The 15,999-nt window shown below is 37.7% G+C and overlaps 1 protein-coding gene across 2 annotated transcripts in view; it reads left to right on the top strand.

The window, feature by feature from the left end:
* LOC143857125 (putative cytosolic oligopeptidase A) overlaps positions 1-15,999 on the top strand; it is a 44,532-nt gene that overhangs the window by 17,306 nt on the left and 11,227 nt on the right. For both annotated transcript variants that reach the window (XM_077367411.1, XM_077367410.1), the window contains exons 8-12: positions 2,564-2,685; positions 11,580-11,687; positions 11,788-12,033; positions 12,754-12,899; positions 15,388-15,505. In XM_077367411.1, the coding sequence (XP_077223526.1) occupies positions 2,564-2,685; positions 11,580-11,687; positions 11,788-12,033; positions 12,754-12,899; positions 15,388-15,505 (740 nt within the window). The remainder of the gene's footprint in view (positions 1-2,563; positions 2,686-11,579; positions 11,688-11,787; positions 12,034-12,753; positions 12,900-15,387; positions 15,506-15,999) is intronic.

The raw sequence follows: 15,999 nt of genomic DNA, 5'->3' as shown, positions 1-15,999 counted from the left end.
GGGAAACCCAAAGGATCCAAAAATATAGCTGCATGCTCCAACAGGGAGTGTGTACGGCAATAAATTTTCCATTCCCTCTTGGGCGCAACTTGTGGGCCCCATAATATAATAAATATATATATATATATATATATATATATATATATATATATATATATATATATATTGGGGGCGAAATTTCTGAGGTATCGCGCAGCCTGAGCAAGCCACTATAAATACACCATCTCCATGTAGTTTGACTCATCCAACCCATTCATTCTATAGGACCTCACATAGATTGGGTGTTCCTAAGAAACCATCTCCATACCATAATCCTAACCATTCGATCTATATGAGCCTAATTTCTTGCCATCCATTTCAAAACCTCCACAAATCATAACCCTAACCATAACCCATAATCCTAACCATAATCATAATCCTACCTATGACCTACAGAATGAATGGGTTGGATGAGTCAAACAACTATGGGAGATGGTGTATTTAGAGGATTTGTCACTATTTTCTAGGGGATTTGTATAGCAACCCATGCATGTGTTTTCTAGGGGACTTGTCACTATTTTTAATAAAAATCAGCACACAATAGTGGCTGTTTCACAAAGATTTCATCGAATAATTGTTATATAAATTATGTAAGTTGTTTTTCATGAAGGGTATGATACATAAGTATATTGTATATGCTTCGAAGGGTGGATATTCACAAAAATCAGCACAAAAATAGTAAGTTTATAGATTGTTTTGTGGAGATTCAATCACATATATATTATATAGCATATATATGTTGTCTTTTATGAAGTTTGGGATATAACTATAATAGAACTATGCTTTAAAGGGTGTTTTTATGGGCTGTTTTATGTAGATCCTTTTATATACTAGCTATATAATGCATGGATATTGTTTTTCATAGAAGATATAGTATATATAAATAACATATAATCCATAAATGGCTGATTTTCATTAAAATCAGCACCTAAAAGGAGTTAAAAAATTATTTTAATTATAGTTTTCAAAAAGATCGGATTTGGAAGTATTAAAGTAATGATATACAATTGTTTTAAAAAGAAGAAGAAAATAAGTACGAACGTAGGGTGTATATAAATAAATTTTTTAAAACTATGTGTATGTTATTGTCAGGTTGAATATTTTTGGCCTCAGGCTTAGAGATCCCTATTTTTCAAACTCGGAAAAATCAAGGCAAGTATTGGACTGACCCAATTATTAAGGCTATTAAGATCTCTTGAATTTATCCTCCAAATTATTACCACGTTGATTGTTGTTTATAAAATTGTCACATGATTTATGGATGACTTGTTTCAAATAATTGTATTTTTGTGAACTCTTTAATAGGATGAGACGTAAATTATTATGAGTAGGTTGCATTTATGAGATTTCATAAAATAAAAATTTAGATTTATAAGGAAAGAGACAAGCATGGTTATCTAGAAAATTGTATCATACTTAGGATTGGAAAAATGGGAGGGAGGACTAAGGAGAACCCTTGGATCCAACCTTCGGCGAAAAGCCAAAAGCCGACCAGTCCGACAGCGAACGCTTACTGATAGGCGATGCATTTGGGAGGAACCCTTGTGGTGAACCGATAGAAATCCTAAAGTGGATCACATTCCATTAGGGAACGAAGGGTCCTTGATGGTCAATGATCACCGGCCAGGCTATAAGCCATCGAAATATGTGAGGAAGAATATTGGGGTTGCCGCATGATCATTGGGGAAGAGATACATTTTATCATGCATTGCATTTATTTAAGTTGATAATTTCTCCAAATGTTGTTTCAATTATTGCAAAAATCTTGATTATCATTTTATTTCTTCATTGTTGTAATAATGAGATTGATAGATATCATGTTATTTGCTTAGATTTAGTATTTGAGCTTTTCCAATATTTGCTATAACCCACCTACCCGACCAGAAATGTAGGTGAAGAAGGAGCTTTCGCCAACGAGAACATTTGATGAAACGCATGCGGGAATGGGAAGAGTCGGTGTCGAGAGTTCGGAATGGCATAGTTGTCATGATCGAGAGTCATTATTAGGGGAATTTAGTTTCTTTTTTTCAATTGGGTTTAGAGACTAGTAGTTGGTTTTAAATTCTTATGGGTTGAAATATTTAATTTCATTATTTAGGGAACAAGGTTATTTTATTGATGAGATAAATAGTTAAAGAAGTACTTTGATTGGATTTAATTTTTATTATATCGTTTCCGCTTATATTGATTTGTGGTTTTTTTTTTTTAAATATTTCTGTGGTTTTTCGTAGCGACCTCAGGCAATGGAATCCGGGTCGTCACATGAAGACAGGTGTTAAGTAGAATTAGGGTTACATTTGGAGGCTTATAAATATGAATATAATTATTTTTTTGAAGTTGGTTTTTGGGCCTATTGCTTTGTTAAAATTTCTATTACAAAGTTGAGACTGTATATGATGGGAATTTCGATATTTATTCTCTGTGTGTTTTTATTCATAATATTCTCCTCATTTGTTTGCCAATACTGTGTGAAGGGAAAAAGAAAAGGGTTTTACTGACATAAAAGTTCTTTTATTGTTTGTAGATGTTGAAGACCTGAAGAGCTTTTCCAGAGACCAAGGCTCTATAGAAGCTACCGATTTGCGCCATTGGGACTTCAACTTTTGGAGTGAGAGGCTTCGTGAGTCAAAATATGACATAAACGAGGTAGGTGTAACTCTCTCTCTCTCTCTCTCTCTCTCTCTCTCTCTCTCTTCTAATTATGAGCTTTGAACCTAAGGATATGCAGCAGAATGACATTTATGTTACTTGGATCTGATGCATTTTGCATTCTCTCTCTCTGTTTGTCTCTTTGCTTCTCTCCCACGCAAGCGCGCGCACTCACAAAATGAAAATAAAAGGAAAAGAGAAAATGAACATCCTCTCTAATCACAGACATGTTTGTTTTCTTCCTGTCATTGATCAGATGTTTCTTCAAATTGGAAATGGTTTATCCATTCAAAAGGAGGTCTCACGTTCTTCAGTCCTTGATTCTTTCTCGAGATTTGATGGTGTAGGGCTAATCACTTATGGTTTAGACGACAAAGCGTAAAGCCAAGTTAGCCCAAACGTCTGAAGAGCCCCCCTTGTAGTCAAAGTCGTAAGTGTAGGCTTCAAGATGATTTGGCTGTCTCGCCTTACTAAATAGGGGCTTTCTACCTATGAGTTGAAAGAGAGAATTCCTGTCAGGGACTGAGGTTCTACGTCCTCCAGCTGTTGAATATTAAAACTAGCACCCTTTGATTGTGTCACCAAAGTAAAAGGACCAACTCTTGCTATGGATCTAAAATTAAATCCTCACTCTTTGGAGTGGAAGGAGGATTCCTAAGCATCCATGTAGAAGGCTGTTTTCAGAGTCTTAACTCATAGCCTGATATTTCTTTGTGTATGCACAAAGTCAAATTGTTTTTGCATGCAACTGAAGAATGTGGAGGAAATAGTCAATTCTTCTTGAAATAAGGATATCATGTGTTACATTTTTATTTTAAAGAGGTGATGTCCTTTGCTAGTAAAATCCCATGAGTGATGATTTTTAGGCCCTACCTTTGTGGATGTGGTTACAAGATTACCAAAGGAAAACCTCATGTATTAGCTATTGATTCTGTTTTTGTGTTTGTTTCGTTTTGCCCATTGGAATGGGATGTTTTGTTCATTCTGGAAAAGACGCTATGATTGATTGATTTTTTTTAAGTAGAAAAAAGCAAAGAAATGGGTTTGACAAAAGTGTGAAAATAAGGAACCCCCTCCCATTCGTTTGGGAGGGTTAAAAGGCATAAAAAATGGGAATCCCGGGAAAATCACCAAAAAGTATTTTGTGATTTTTTTGCAAAAAAATTGGAATGTAGCGGAACAGATCACAACCATTAGAACAGAAAGAACAGAGGGTGGAAAGTTTTTGTTTTGCATTTTGTTCTGTTTTCCATTCTGTAACATAACGTTTCAGACAAAATGGAATGGAATTTATAATTACGCCTCAGATTACTTGCTTTATGGTTGAGTGTGCAAAATAGCTTGAAATCGTTTGAGCTATTTCATCCAACTGAGTTATATGATATTCGAGTGGATTCTAAAATTGCCAACTTAGGCTTTCCAAGAAGGTGCCCAGTCTAAGTTTTCAATGGTTCCTAGCTGGTATATACCACTGTGGAGGTCGTTTCATGATTACTAAAGGAATCCCTTAGATATTTTGTTTTATGATCGGGCATGCATTTCTTGACACTGATAATGTTCTAGAAGGTTCAAATATTTTGAGCTATGAGTTAGGTTCTATTCGATGGATTCTAAAATTGCCTCTTTAGGCTTTAGGTAGAAAGGTATGGGCAATGTTTTCCAAGGTTCCCAGCATATATGCATATGTAAATACACATAAATATTATGTATATGTACATATAGGTATGTGTTTGCTTTTCAGTTGTATATACAATATATATGCGTGTCTCTCTCTATATATTTATATATCTATTTTGTCCAACAAATTAAACAATGATTCTTTGATCAAAGCGATTCAATCTCTAAAGATAGGTCTCTGACATTCTCTGGAAGACTTTTGTTTAGAATAAAATCTCTCAGGCCTTGTTCATTTGAGATTGTGGCAACCGACTGTAACCCCCCCCCACCCCCCCCCCCCCCCCCCACCCCCCAATTGGATTGTGGGGTGGCAATTGGTTGTCATAATCCCAAACGAACAGGGCCTTAGTGTTTTGAGTCCAATAATTGGATTGGGGGGTGGCAGTCGGTTGCCACAATCCCAAATGAACAGGGCCTTAGTGATTGGGTCCCAATTATGATTCTTCAGATTCTGGTGAGAAGAAAACTGTCTAAATTGCTGTTGCTTGTGTTGAGCTTCAATATTCTGAGCTAATTGATAAGCCTCGTCTACTCCACATAATCCAACTTTCAACGCCTCCCTTCAAATTTCAGTGTTGACACCTGTTTTGTAATGAGAGACAATTTGTCTTTCATAATTAACAATCGTGCTTCGAATCTTATGATCATTGAACCTCTCGGTATATTCTTCCACTGACATAGATCTTTGCCGAAGTAAAAATTTTGATTCAATAACTGTTTCTTCATATTCTAATGGAAAATATTTCTCATGCAGTTCTAGCTTCATCCCTTCCCAATTCATGATATGAGGTAAGCCACTCTAAGATAATCGCTCCACCACATCCCACCAATTCGAGCATGTACTCGCAACTTCAGAATGACAAAAATGGACCCTTTGATCTTCCAACATGTCATACAACTCTAAATAATGATCCCAAAATGTCGCCCAATCCAAGAAAGCATGTGGATCTAGGTTCCCATGAGATTCTAATATGTCAATCTGTATTCGTTTGGTAATGCCATCAACTGGGCTTACGCATTAATTTTTTTCCTTGATCAATAATCCTCTAAAATTTTTCGATATGGTTGTGTGCCGTAAGAGGATATATTTTCTGCTTATAAGTAGGATTATCCCATATGTCTCCCCTCAAACCTGATCCCATCCATTGTGGCAACTGCAGGTTACTATGCCCTCCATCAAAATCATCATCAAGCTGCCTTCATTCTTGGAACATAGCATTTTCCACACTGGGTAGACATAGTGGTCAACCTAGGCTCTAATACCAAATTAATGTAGGAAAGCCGACAAAAATACGCTTTTAAAAGGAATCCTAGTAGAAATAGGACTCAAAAGGGTAGATGGGGCTCAGCATAGAGGAATTGAGTGGTTTGGATGGAATGAATCGGGATATTTTGGCTAGGTATGATGAATTGAGAAAGGTTTAAGGTGGCTAGAAAATTGCACAGATTTAGGGCTTCATGAAAATATGGGATTAGGATTTCTAGAAATTTGATATCTGCAAGAGCTATAATTAATTTAGTAAAAATAAATCAAGATATTTTTTAGGATAGAACTAAATCAAATAATAGTAGATCTTAATACCAGTAACCAAATAACAAGAAATATATGTATGCTAGAGTCTCACTAGTTATCTCACCTTGGAGAAGGCTTTACACCTCCACGTTTTCAAAAGATATGTATACTAGAGTCTCACTACAAGCCCTAGGCATCTCACCTTGGAGAAGTGATGCAGGACAATACCTAATTTACGGAAAATCCTTCACTCCTGATGGGATTAAGACTTTAGGATAGTTTAGGGCTTACGTGGAAAACTAAAAGAACACTTAACAACTAATCTAGGGCTAAATTAACGCCTAATTAATCTATGGATAGCAACAATAATGAGACCTAGCATAAATAATTGTAAAGATCATAATTAAGCATGAACTAAACCTTATACAAATCAATCAAAGCGATAAAGATTCGTAAGATGAATTAATGATAGAAGGATTAGTCCGAAACTAGGCCTACGCATGCAACCAATTAAAAGAACTAAAAGATAATGTAAGACCTATCACTTAGATGGAACAAAAACATGAGAAATTAATAATAATCAATGAAGAAAATAAAAAAATGTCCAGCACCAGGAATTGGGTCAAAAGTCAAAACAGTCCAGATTTAGGCCGAGGGGTATTTTGGTAATTTCTGCAATCTGGAAATTGAAGGAAACTGCTGTCCAGAACTTAGGTAAGGGTTTATGTAGGTAAAAGAAAGGTAATTTTAGGGTTTAGGTTTTGATTTGATGGTAGGTTTAGGCTATAGATCTTTAAAAAGGGTTTCTGGGCTTGAAAAGGGTAAAACTTGCAATAGGGTTCAAAAGGGTTTGAAAGTTAAGATTTTTGAGAGTTTTAGAGGAGGTTTAATCACTAAAACAATCCCTCAAACTCTCAAAACAAGAGAGATGGTCTCAGTGTAGTCAATCCCATATGTCTAATTGTACCCTTTTGCAACCAAGCGCCCCTTAAGACACTCAACTGTCCCATCTAGGAGATATTTGATGGCATAAACCCATCTACAACCAACAGGATGAGCACCAGGAGGAGGAGTAACAATATCCCAATTATGATTGGCTTGAAGAGCGGCCATCTCACTGTCCATAGCAGCACGCCATCTAGGGTGAGTTAGAGCCTCCTGCACAGACTTAGGCAATGAAATAGAGGATAAGGAAGAGGTAAAAGTACGAAAGGATGGGGTAAGATGATCATAAGAAACATAAGATGAAATAGAATGGGCAGTGGTGCGTGAACGAGTGCGTGAGGCAATAGGAGCATCTACGGGTGTAGCAGAAGAAGAGAGAGGTACCCGAGAGTGAGAGTCCAGTATCTCCGGATGAAGGTGCGACGCCTCGGGAGGGGGTGGAATAGGATTTGCACGACGATGCCGCTCGTAAAACTTCGTAGTGGCAGGGAGAGGTACAAATACCTCTAACTGAGAGAGGGGGGGGGGAATATGACTTGGAAGAACCGGAAGAGGAAGAGAGAAACTGGAGGTAGAGGGATCACGCCAGATGTAGGAGGAGAGAAGAAGGAAAGGGACTTAAAGAAGGTAACATCGGCGGAAACAAAGAGCCGATAAAGGCGAGGGCACCTGTAACCCTTCTGGGTACGCGAATAGCCTAGAAAGACGCAACGCTCAACCCTGGGGTCTAACTTATCCAAACCCAGAGTGAGGTTGTGGACAAAACAGACAGAACCAAATACCCGAGTGAGAGGAAAGGGTTCTTCCTGAGGATGTAAAATCGAGAAGGGGGAATGACCGTTAAGAACCGAAGATGGTAGACGGTTGGCTAAACAACTCGCCGTAAGGATGACATCGCTCCAATACAATTTAGGGACATGCATCTGAAAGAGCATGGTGCGAGCTATATCCAGTAAATATCGCAACTTCCTCTCAGCGACACCATTCTCTTGGGAGGTGTAATCACAAGAGGACTGATGAATGATGCCATGAGAGGCTAAGAAGTCCTGAAAAACATGAGAGTTATACACCCGAGCATTGTCATTTAAGAGGAAAAGAATATTGAGTTATGATTTCAGCATAGAAAGTGCGAAAAGCATTAAAGACTTCAGAGCGATCTTTTAATAAAAATAACCATGTCATTCGAGAAAAGTCATCCACAAAAACAATAAAGTATCGATAGCCAACAAGAGATGTGGTCCTTGAGGGACCTCATACATCCGAATGAACTAGCTCAAAAGGTCTCAAGACCTGACTAACAACCCGAGGAAAGGACACACGATGGTGTTTCCCGAGTTCATATGACTTGCACTGAAAGGGGCTGAAGTGGAGAGGAGACAATAGAAGTCTCCTGGAGAGAAGGATGACCAAGGTGACAGTGCCACTGATAGGCGTCTACCGAACTATGCAAAATGGTGGGCGGCGGTGTGACTGAAGATGATAGAGGCCACCCACCGAACATCCCGAGCCAATCGTCCTCCCAAATGAGAGATCCTGAAACAGACAGTAAGAAGGGAAAAATGAGACAGAGCAATTAAGAGTTTTGGTAATCTGACTAACATAAAGTAAATTAAAAGGGGACTTCGGAACGCAAAGAACATCTGATGAAGTAAAGCCGTGATGGGGGTAAGAGTACCAACACCAGAGATGAGAGCCGTAGTCCCATTGGCAAGAGTAACTGACTGAAATAAGGAACGAAAAGGATGAAAGGAACTAAGTGACGAAGTGTTACCAGTGAGGTGGTTGGAGGCCCCAGAGTCAATAATCCAGGGACTTGAGGGAGTAAGAAGGGTACTGGTGACCGAAAGGTGGTTCCGGTCCCTAGAAATGGCTTCCGGTAGAGCTTTTGCTGAGTTTTGGTGTTTGGATCTTCAGGATGTTGTGTTTGCTGTAAAAGCGGGTGCCGAGCTATCGGTCTTTATCCTTGGGAACTTTGTTTGACCATTTCATGGCTCTTTCGGAAGGTTTGGTAAACTCAGAGGGTTTTGGATGCAAGCTTGGTTGCATGTTGTCTTGGGTATTGGGTGTCTGGGTTGATTGGGTGATTTGGGTAACTTTATGTCTTGGAAAAACCTAGAGAAATACTGAGAGAGATATCGAGACAAAGACCAGAGAAGCTTCAGGAGTAGGACTCATCATAGGATCCGTCATAGTAGCAACCTATCATTAGTCCTGCCTTGACAAAATGGGGTGTCTACACTTGCATAGACAAGTGCTAAGCATGCTGCTGTGGAAGTATTTTGGAGAACCATTTCCACTGTCATTGCTTGGTTGTTGGCTTAGATTAGATTTATTTTCAGATCTCTGCTCCAAACCAATCAAATTTGGGAGCTTCCCGAAAGTTTTTTCATTCAATTCTCAAGTTTATACTTCTTAGCAAGGCCTCAGTTTTCTGTCTCATTCAAAAAGGGTTCCATGACAGCTACAAAAACTGATTTTGTGGATGAGAGAGATACTCTTAAGTCATCTTCTTGTTGGTTTGTTCCTCGCACCTCTAATGTTCTAAATTAGTCCATTAGTCATTGGGATTTTGATTCGATCGTCTTTCCAGACTGGGTTCTTACCCCAGTTGACTATTATTCCTTTTGCTTACTTCCTTTTTTTATTGTTCCTTTGGATCTTTCTGCCTCTGCTTGGATTTCATTCACTATAGATTCTGCTTTTCCTATCTCTGTAAGTATTGCCAGTCTAAATGATTCCTCTCTTGCCTTTTCAGATAGAGCTTGTATCCTCTCATCAAATTGATCTAATCCAGTCAAGAATTCTTCTTTGGTGGGGGTCATTAAGGGCTTCCCACATAGCGAGGAAGGGCCTTGGATGCTTGTAGGTGGCTGACCAGGGGGGCAGAGAAGCTTACCAGTTGGGAGGGATTTTCAGTTCAGCTTTTTCTGTGATAATGGACTTGAGTTCTGGAGAAGGTTGGAGTGAAGGGAGGGCAGAGACTTGTGCAAGGCGTTGTTCTGCTACTGGGCCAATGCCGAGAAGAGATGTATCACCTGGGTGGGGGGCGCTGCTGTCTGAGGACGGACTTCTAGGGGAGCCTTTTTTTTTGGTTTGTGGGAGGGGGAGGGGGGGTTGTTGTCTATTGGTTGGGTTGAGGCTATTGTTGAGCGAGTGCTTGGGTTAGGAATTGTGGCAACGGGGGATGCTATTTGGTGGTTCAGTGGTGGAGATGCAGTTTGGGAGTCTGGGGACAGAGTTACTGCTGGTGCTGAGGCTTGGAGGCTTGCATTGCCTAGCGGTAGGATAGAAGGTTGAGAGAGGTGGGGTCTGGGCCTTCTTCTAAGGCTAGTGGGTTTCGGGGTGTCCTGAGCCACTTCATTGGTTCCTTTGGGAAATCTGGTGCCCTGAGAGGTTTGATCATCTTTTTAAGAGGATGAATGGCAACTTGTGGTTGGGTAATCTGTGTCATCCATTAGAGGATCTTTGCTTAGTCTGGCCATGAAATTAAGGTGGTCAGCTATTGCTTCCATTTCATCTGTTGCGTCTTCTAAATCTGTGCCAAAGTCAGTCGCTACCAGATCCTCCTACCATTATACATTTTCCTTTCCCAGTTTCCCTCCTTCGGCAGAGGTTGTCAGGTTGGTACTTGGCCATTGCCATTGGTTTGGCTAGAGGCCTTGTTGCATTTCCTTTCTTTTTTCCGTGTCTTGATCTAGTTTTTTGATTTGTTAATTACATATGAAATGTGGTGTTATTCGTTATGTGTAAATATTTAGATGAATTACATATGAAATGTTGTATGTATTGAATTATCCGACATGCCACAACTCATGTCACTATGGATTCACTATTAACAAACCATTTTGAATGACTGTCTTGCTTATGTGCGATGGTTTCTAAGTGTGTATTTGTGCTTATTCTAGCAGTTCATGAAGTTTTATCTTAAAATTCTGTCATTTGCCTATGATTTCATATGTTTTCATGATTTTACAGGATTTCCGTCCAAATTTATAACCCAAACCAAAACTTTTACATTTCCATGGTGACTGAAACAAAAAACAAAACCAAAATTTAAAACCTTGGTGTTAATCACAGTTACATGTGTCCAACTACAGCATGTGGGTATGGAGCTTTTGGGTAGTTATCACCAATTTTGGAAGTTGTGTTATTGTGGATTGCTCTCCGTTGTTTTTGATATTCTAGGAGTGCATCCATGTTAAATAAAGTACTGCAGAACATAAAGTTGGTATGGATGCATTGCCTAGATTTGAAGCCTAAAGAGGAAGTTTTTATGTGAAAAAAATGGGGAAAGAACGTTGGGTATGCTAATGGGATCACACAGGGTCATTCTTATTGCTCTTAAGTTTAATACAATGTGTAAGCTAAAAGAAGTGATGCTGCATTGTTAAAAAAGCAGGACATGGGGCATTATGTGTACTTCTTGACTAGTTACTATTATTGTGTAGGGGAACCCTTCTTTGTTTCTTTCAAGATTGAAGCTTCAAAGTTCAAAGTGATCACAGCTTAAAATGATGGTCCCTGTAATGAAGGTTTTGACAGCAAGACTCGAGTCATCTTTAACTGGAATTCAAAATGGAAACTTACGCTTTATACTTTTCCATTTACAGTCTTAAGTGTCCCTATTTTTACGGATGGCTTTTTTAGGAAAGAAGCTTCCTAGAGCGTTCCTATAAGTTTTATTCGTAGTAGAAAGAAGCTTCCTAGAGCGTTCCTATAAGTTTTACCTTTTTCTCCTTTGATTCTAACTCTGCAGGAAGAGTTGCGCCCATATTTTTCATTACCGAAGGTTATGGATGGCCTTTTTAGGCTTTCAAAGAGGCTCTTTAATATTAATATTGAATCAGCCGATGGCCTAGCACCGGTAATTTCCATACAATTATTTCATTTGCCTTCTTTTTGGATGTTACTACTGTCAAGCATGAATTTTACATGATAATTATATTTTTTCCACCGTTCTCCAGGTTTGGCACAAAGATGTCCAATTTTATTGTGTCAAAGATTCATCAAGCAATCCAGTTGCATACTTCTATTTTGACCCTTATTCTAGGCCCTCTGAAAAGCGTGGTGGGGCAGGGGTGGAGGATGTTTTTTCCCGAAGTTGTGCATTGGCGCGTGATGGTGCCCCTGCTAGGTTGCCTGTTGTTAACATGGTGTGCAATCAAACATCCCCAGTGGGAAACAAGCCCAGCCTTATGACCTTACGTGAGGTAATTATTGACATTATTGTTTGTTTATTCCACCAAAGCTCTTTCGAAGGCCCTAATGATATCAACCTGTACTCATCAGAGTTTAAGCCTGTTTTTATCTAATATGAAAAAATTGTCTTATTTCTATACTTGTGAAAGTTCTTCTAAATTAAGTGAATCAGTAAGAATGAGGATTGCTTCCAATACGGATGAAGAAACACAGGGTATCCCTGCTCTAACCGAGGTTTGAAATTTCTGTTTCGTTTTCGGCCTCAGCCAAAAACGAAATTTCACTGGACATTTCGTTGGCAATTTCGGTTTTTGTGGAAGGTGAAAATCTTATAATTTCGGACCAATTTTTTAAATTTCGGTTTTGGTTTTAAATTTGGGTCCCGACAGAAATCCGAAATTGTGGATTTCAGTCAAAATTTAAAACCATGGCTCTAGCATGCTCTAAAGGTCATGCCAAGCCATATTTATGTTGCAGGAGAATTAATGGTGACATAAAATTAGAAGAATTACACCCATAATCTGGGCCGTAGTTTTCTTTGGATTGCTATTTATCATGTCAGCGGTGCCACTATATGTAGGTTCAAACTTTTTTCCATGATTTTGGTCACATTATATTTATGTTGCATTAGAGTTAGGATGACTTAGAATTAGAAGAATCAAACCCATAATCTGGGCTGTTGTTTTCTTTGGATTGCAATTTATCATGTCAGTTGGTGCTACTATATTTAGGTTTGGACTGTCTTCCATGAGTTCGGTCACGCACTTCAGCATATGCTCACAAAGCAAGATGAAAGTCTAGTTTCTGGTACTCGAGGAATTGAATGGGATGCTGTTGAACTGCCTTCCCAGTTCATGGAAAATTGGCTTCATCACAGGTAATATTTTCTTAACAAAAATTACCACTGCATTATATTTCATAAACCATTCCATTTTTGGTTTTATCACAGGTAATATTGTTCTATTCATGCAGCTGGTTATGGAAAGCATGAATTGCAAAACTGCACAAATTGTTAATTTCCTTTTCTATAGGAGAGAAAAAGGTATAAAAAAAACACAGGAAGAAGCCACATAGAAACATCAGAAATAAAATAAAGTAGGTGAGAACAAATTAATAGCGATTGCTACGATAGGGGTAATTCCCTTTAAACAAGAAACTTGACTATCTCAACATCTTTCATAGAAAGAGTTTTTGCCACTTATTATCGCTTCTCGGAATATGCTAGGAGTATGGTGAAAACTCTCTAGAAAGATCCAGTCTATCCTACATGATATTTGCAAGAAATAGACATGACATCAGACCATTCAGGGTTCTAAAATAGGGGTAACACGTGTTGAACATGAAACTTTGACGTTCTAGACATCCTCCCTTTCAAGAGAGTCCGCGACATCATTGGCACTTCTCAGAATATGCTTGAAGGATAGGCGAAAGCTCTACAAACAAATTTCCCTTGATTCTAATAATAAAATAACGTCTTCTACTTTCCTTGATTTAGTTAAGTATGTCGTTTGTGGACTTGATCATGTTTCTTCCTTATCAGGATTGTGTTTTTGTTAGTACGTATGAGTTATATATGATGGTATTTTAGTCAGTTATGATGTAATGCTCATAAGTCACTATATACACAGATTTTGAAATTTATGAAAACATTTTCTCCTGCACGTTTTGTCTGCTCTCCTCTTCTCACTTCTCTCTGAAAAGTCACTAGGGATCAAAGGATGAATGGATGCTGTTCCCTCAGATCTAGATCAGCTAGATTCTATGTAAATTCTGAAGATAAAGGGAAGTGTGAAGAGAAGGGAAGGGAAGAGAATCAATGGGTCCCAGCCGGGGGGGGGGGTGTGCGGTAGGGTATTTTAGTCATTTATGATTTATTGTATATAAGTCATTGTATGCACATAGTTTGAAATTAATGAAAACATATTCAGAACAAGGATGTGTATAACACTTCTTTTTGTTTATGCTAATGACCATAATTTTAACTAGAGGAGGAGATGATATAATATTGCTATAGAATAAATTGAAAAAATATTTCAACATGAATCTTAGAAACATTGAAAGGACAATGTTGGGAATAATTCTATCATAATAGAAGTATGCTTCAGATATGGTAGACGTGTTCAGCTTTTTTTTTTTTAAAAGAAAGGGAATTCTTTAAATGTCTAACAATGATCACAAATTTTGTGTTTAATAATAATATAAGCGGAAAACAAAGGTAGCAGCAAAGAACATTTTTCAAGCACGAAAGGAGGTTTACAATAACTGACTTTGAAATGCCCTAATTACTTACAATGTTAGTCACATATGCCAGTTTCCTCATGATCCACGAGAAACATAAGCTGATAATATGAACTAGGATTTAGACATTTGTTACGATAGTTGAATTCAAACCCTAATATGTACACTTTATTATGACAATTAAAATGCCATATTGGGTTATCATGCAAGAACAAAGCACATTGAAATTGCCTTTCATTTTGTGTCAAAAAAGGTGGAAGATTGGTAAGATCACTCCTAAATATGTTTGAAGCCATAGTCAGATGGCTGATATTTTACTGAGTGCCTAGTTTCTAGTCATTACAATAATTTGATTTCTCATATTTCTAGGAAGTATTTTAGGTTGAGGAGTGTTAGAACATTTTCTTTTCGGCCATTTTTGTATTTCACTTTTCATCTAAGCCTAGTTGCTAATCTTTCGCAGTCATTTGGTTTACTAGTTGCATGTGTTTCAATGAAAGATCTCATGTTGATATGTATAATTGATTGGCTATATCTATTATCTGGATCATAGTTATCCATAGTTGATATCTCATTGTTTATATATATATATATATATATATATATATATATATATATATATATTGATGATATTTTACTTGATTAACATTTGATAGTGACACACTAACAATTGACTTGGCAATCATTCAAGTTTTAGCTGCTAAAATATAATATTGTATATGACCGGAACCTAATAATTACTAAAGCATCATCAAACCATGTTTAATGGGATTTTATAACATTTATTGGACAATCCATACTTTTTCTATTCCCCCTAGTTTTATTATTTTTTCAACTCGAAGAGTGACTCAAATTTCTTGGCCAAGACTGACTCATTTGGCATTACTTCTCAGTTTTGGTCCACATTGAGATCTTGGATTTAGCATGTTCTCAATTTCATGGTTGAGTAATATAGACTCATGTATTAGAAATTAATTAGTATTTGTTTTGATGGTTTCAATATTGCTTGGTTGGCCTATATTGATTAGTTGACATATTTATGTTCTTTCTTCCGTATGTACCCATTGAATTGCACCCTTTGATCAACATCAACCATCATTATTTGATTTTCTTATCTGATGATACAGGGATACTTTGATGAGCATTGCCAAACACTATGAAACTGGAGAGAATCTTCGTGAAGACATTTTTCTGAAGCTTCTTGGATCAAGGACTTTCCTTGCTGGTTCAGAAGTTCTTCGTCAGGTTAGTTTCATTCATTATTTACCTGACACATTGAATTTATTGTTGACACGTGTCGAAAATGTTGACATTGACACGCGTGTTGACAAATATCGACATTCCTTTGGACACTTGTAAATGTACTTCTAGAAGTATCATACTTAATGTGAGCGTTTCGACATGTTTTTGTATCTTATTGAGTGTGAAATATTGTTTTACTATTGAGTACTGTGTTTATCTCGTCTTTTTTTATTAACAGTTATTTTAACGATTCTTTAATTAATATTTATTGTTATTCCTCACTCCTAAACCTAAAACCCTAAACAAACTCTTCTATCAATATTATATTCATTGTTTCCTATTGGTCTCTCTTTCCCACTCCATATTGGAGACTAAATAGTAGGGGTGGACATGGTTCCGGTTCGAACCGAGGAACCGAACCGAACCGGCACATATGGTTCGGTTCGGTTCGGTTCCATATCTATATGGTTCGGTTCTGGTTCTGATATCTTGGAACC

The sequence above is a fragment of the Tasmannia lanceolata genome, unplaced genomic scaffold (genome assembly GCF_043159265.1).
Source record: "Tasmannia lanceolata isolate RefF3 unplaced genomic scaffold, GAP_Taslan_0.1 ptg000024l, whole genome shotgun sequence".
NCBI classification, from domain to species: domain Eukaryota; kingdom Viridiplantae; phylum Streptophyta; class Magnoliopsida; order Canellales; family Winteraceae; genus Tasmannia; species Tasmannia lanceolata.
This window is presented reverse-complemented; position numbering and strand designations above follow the sequence as displayed.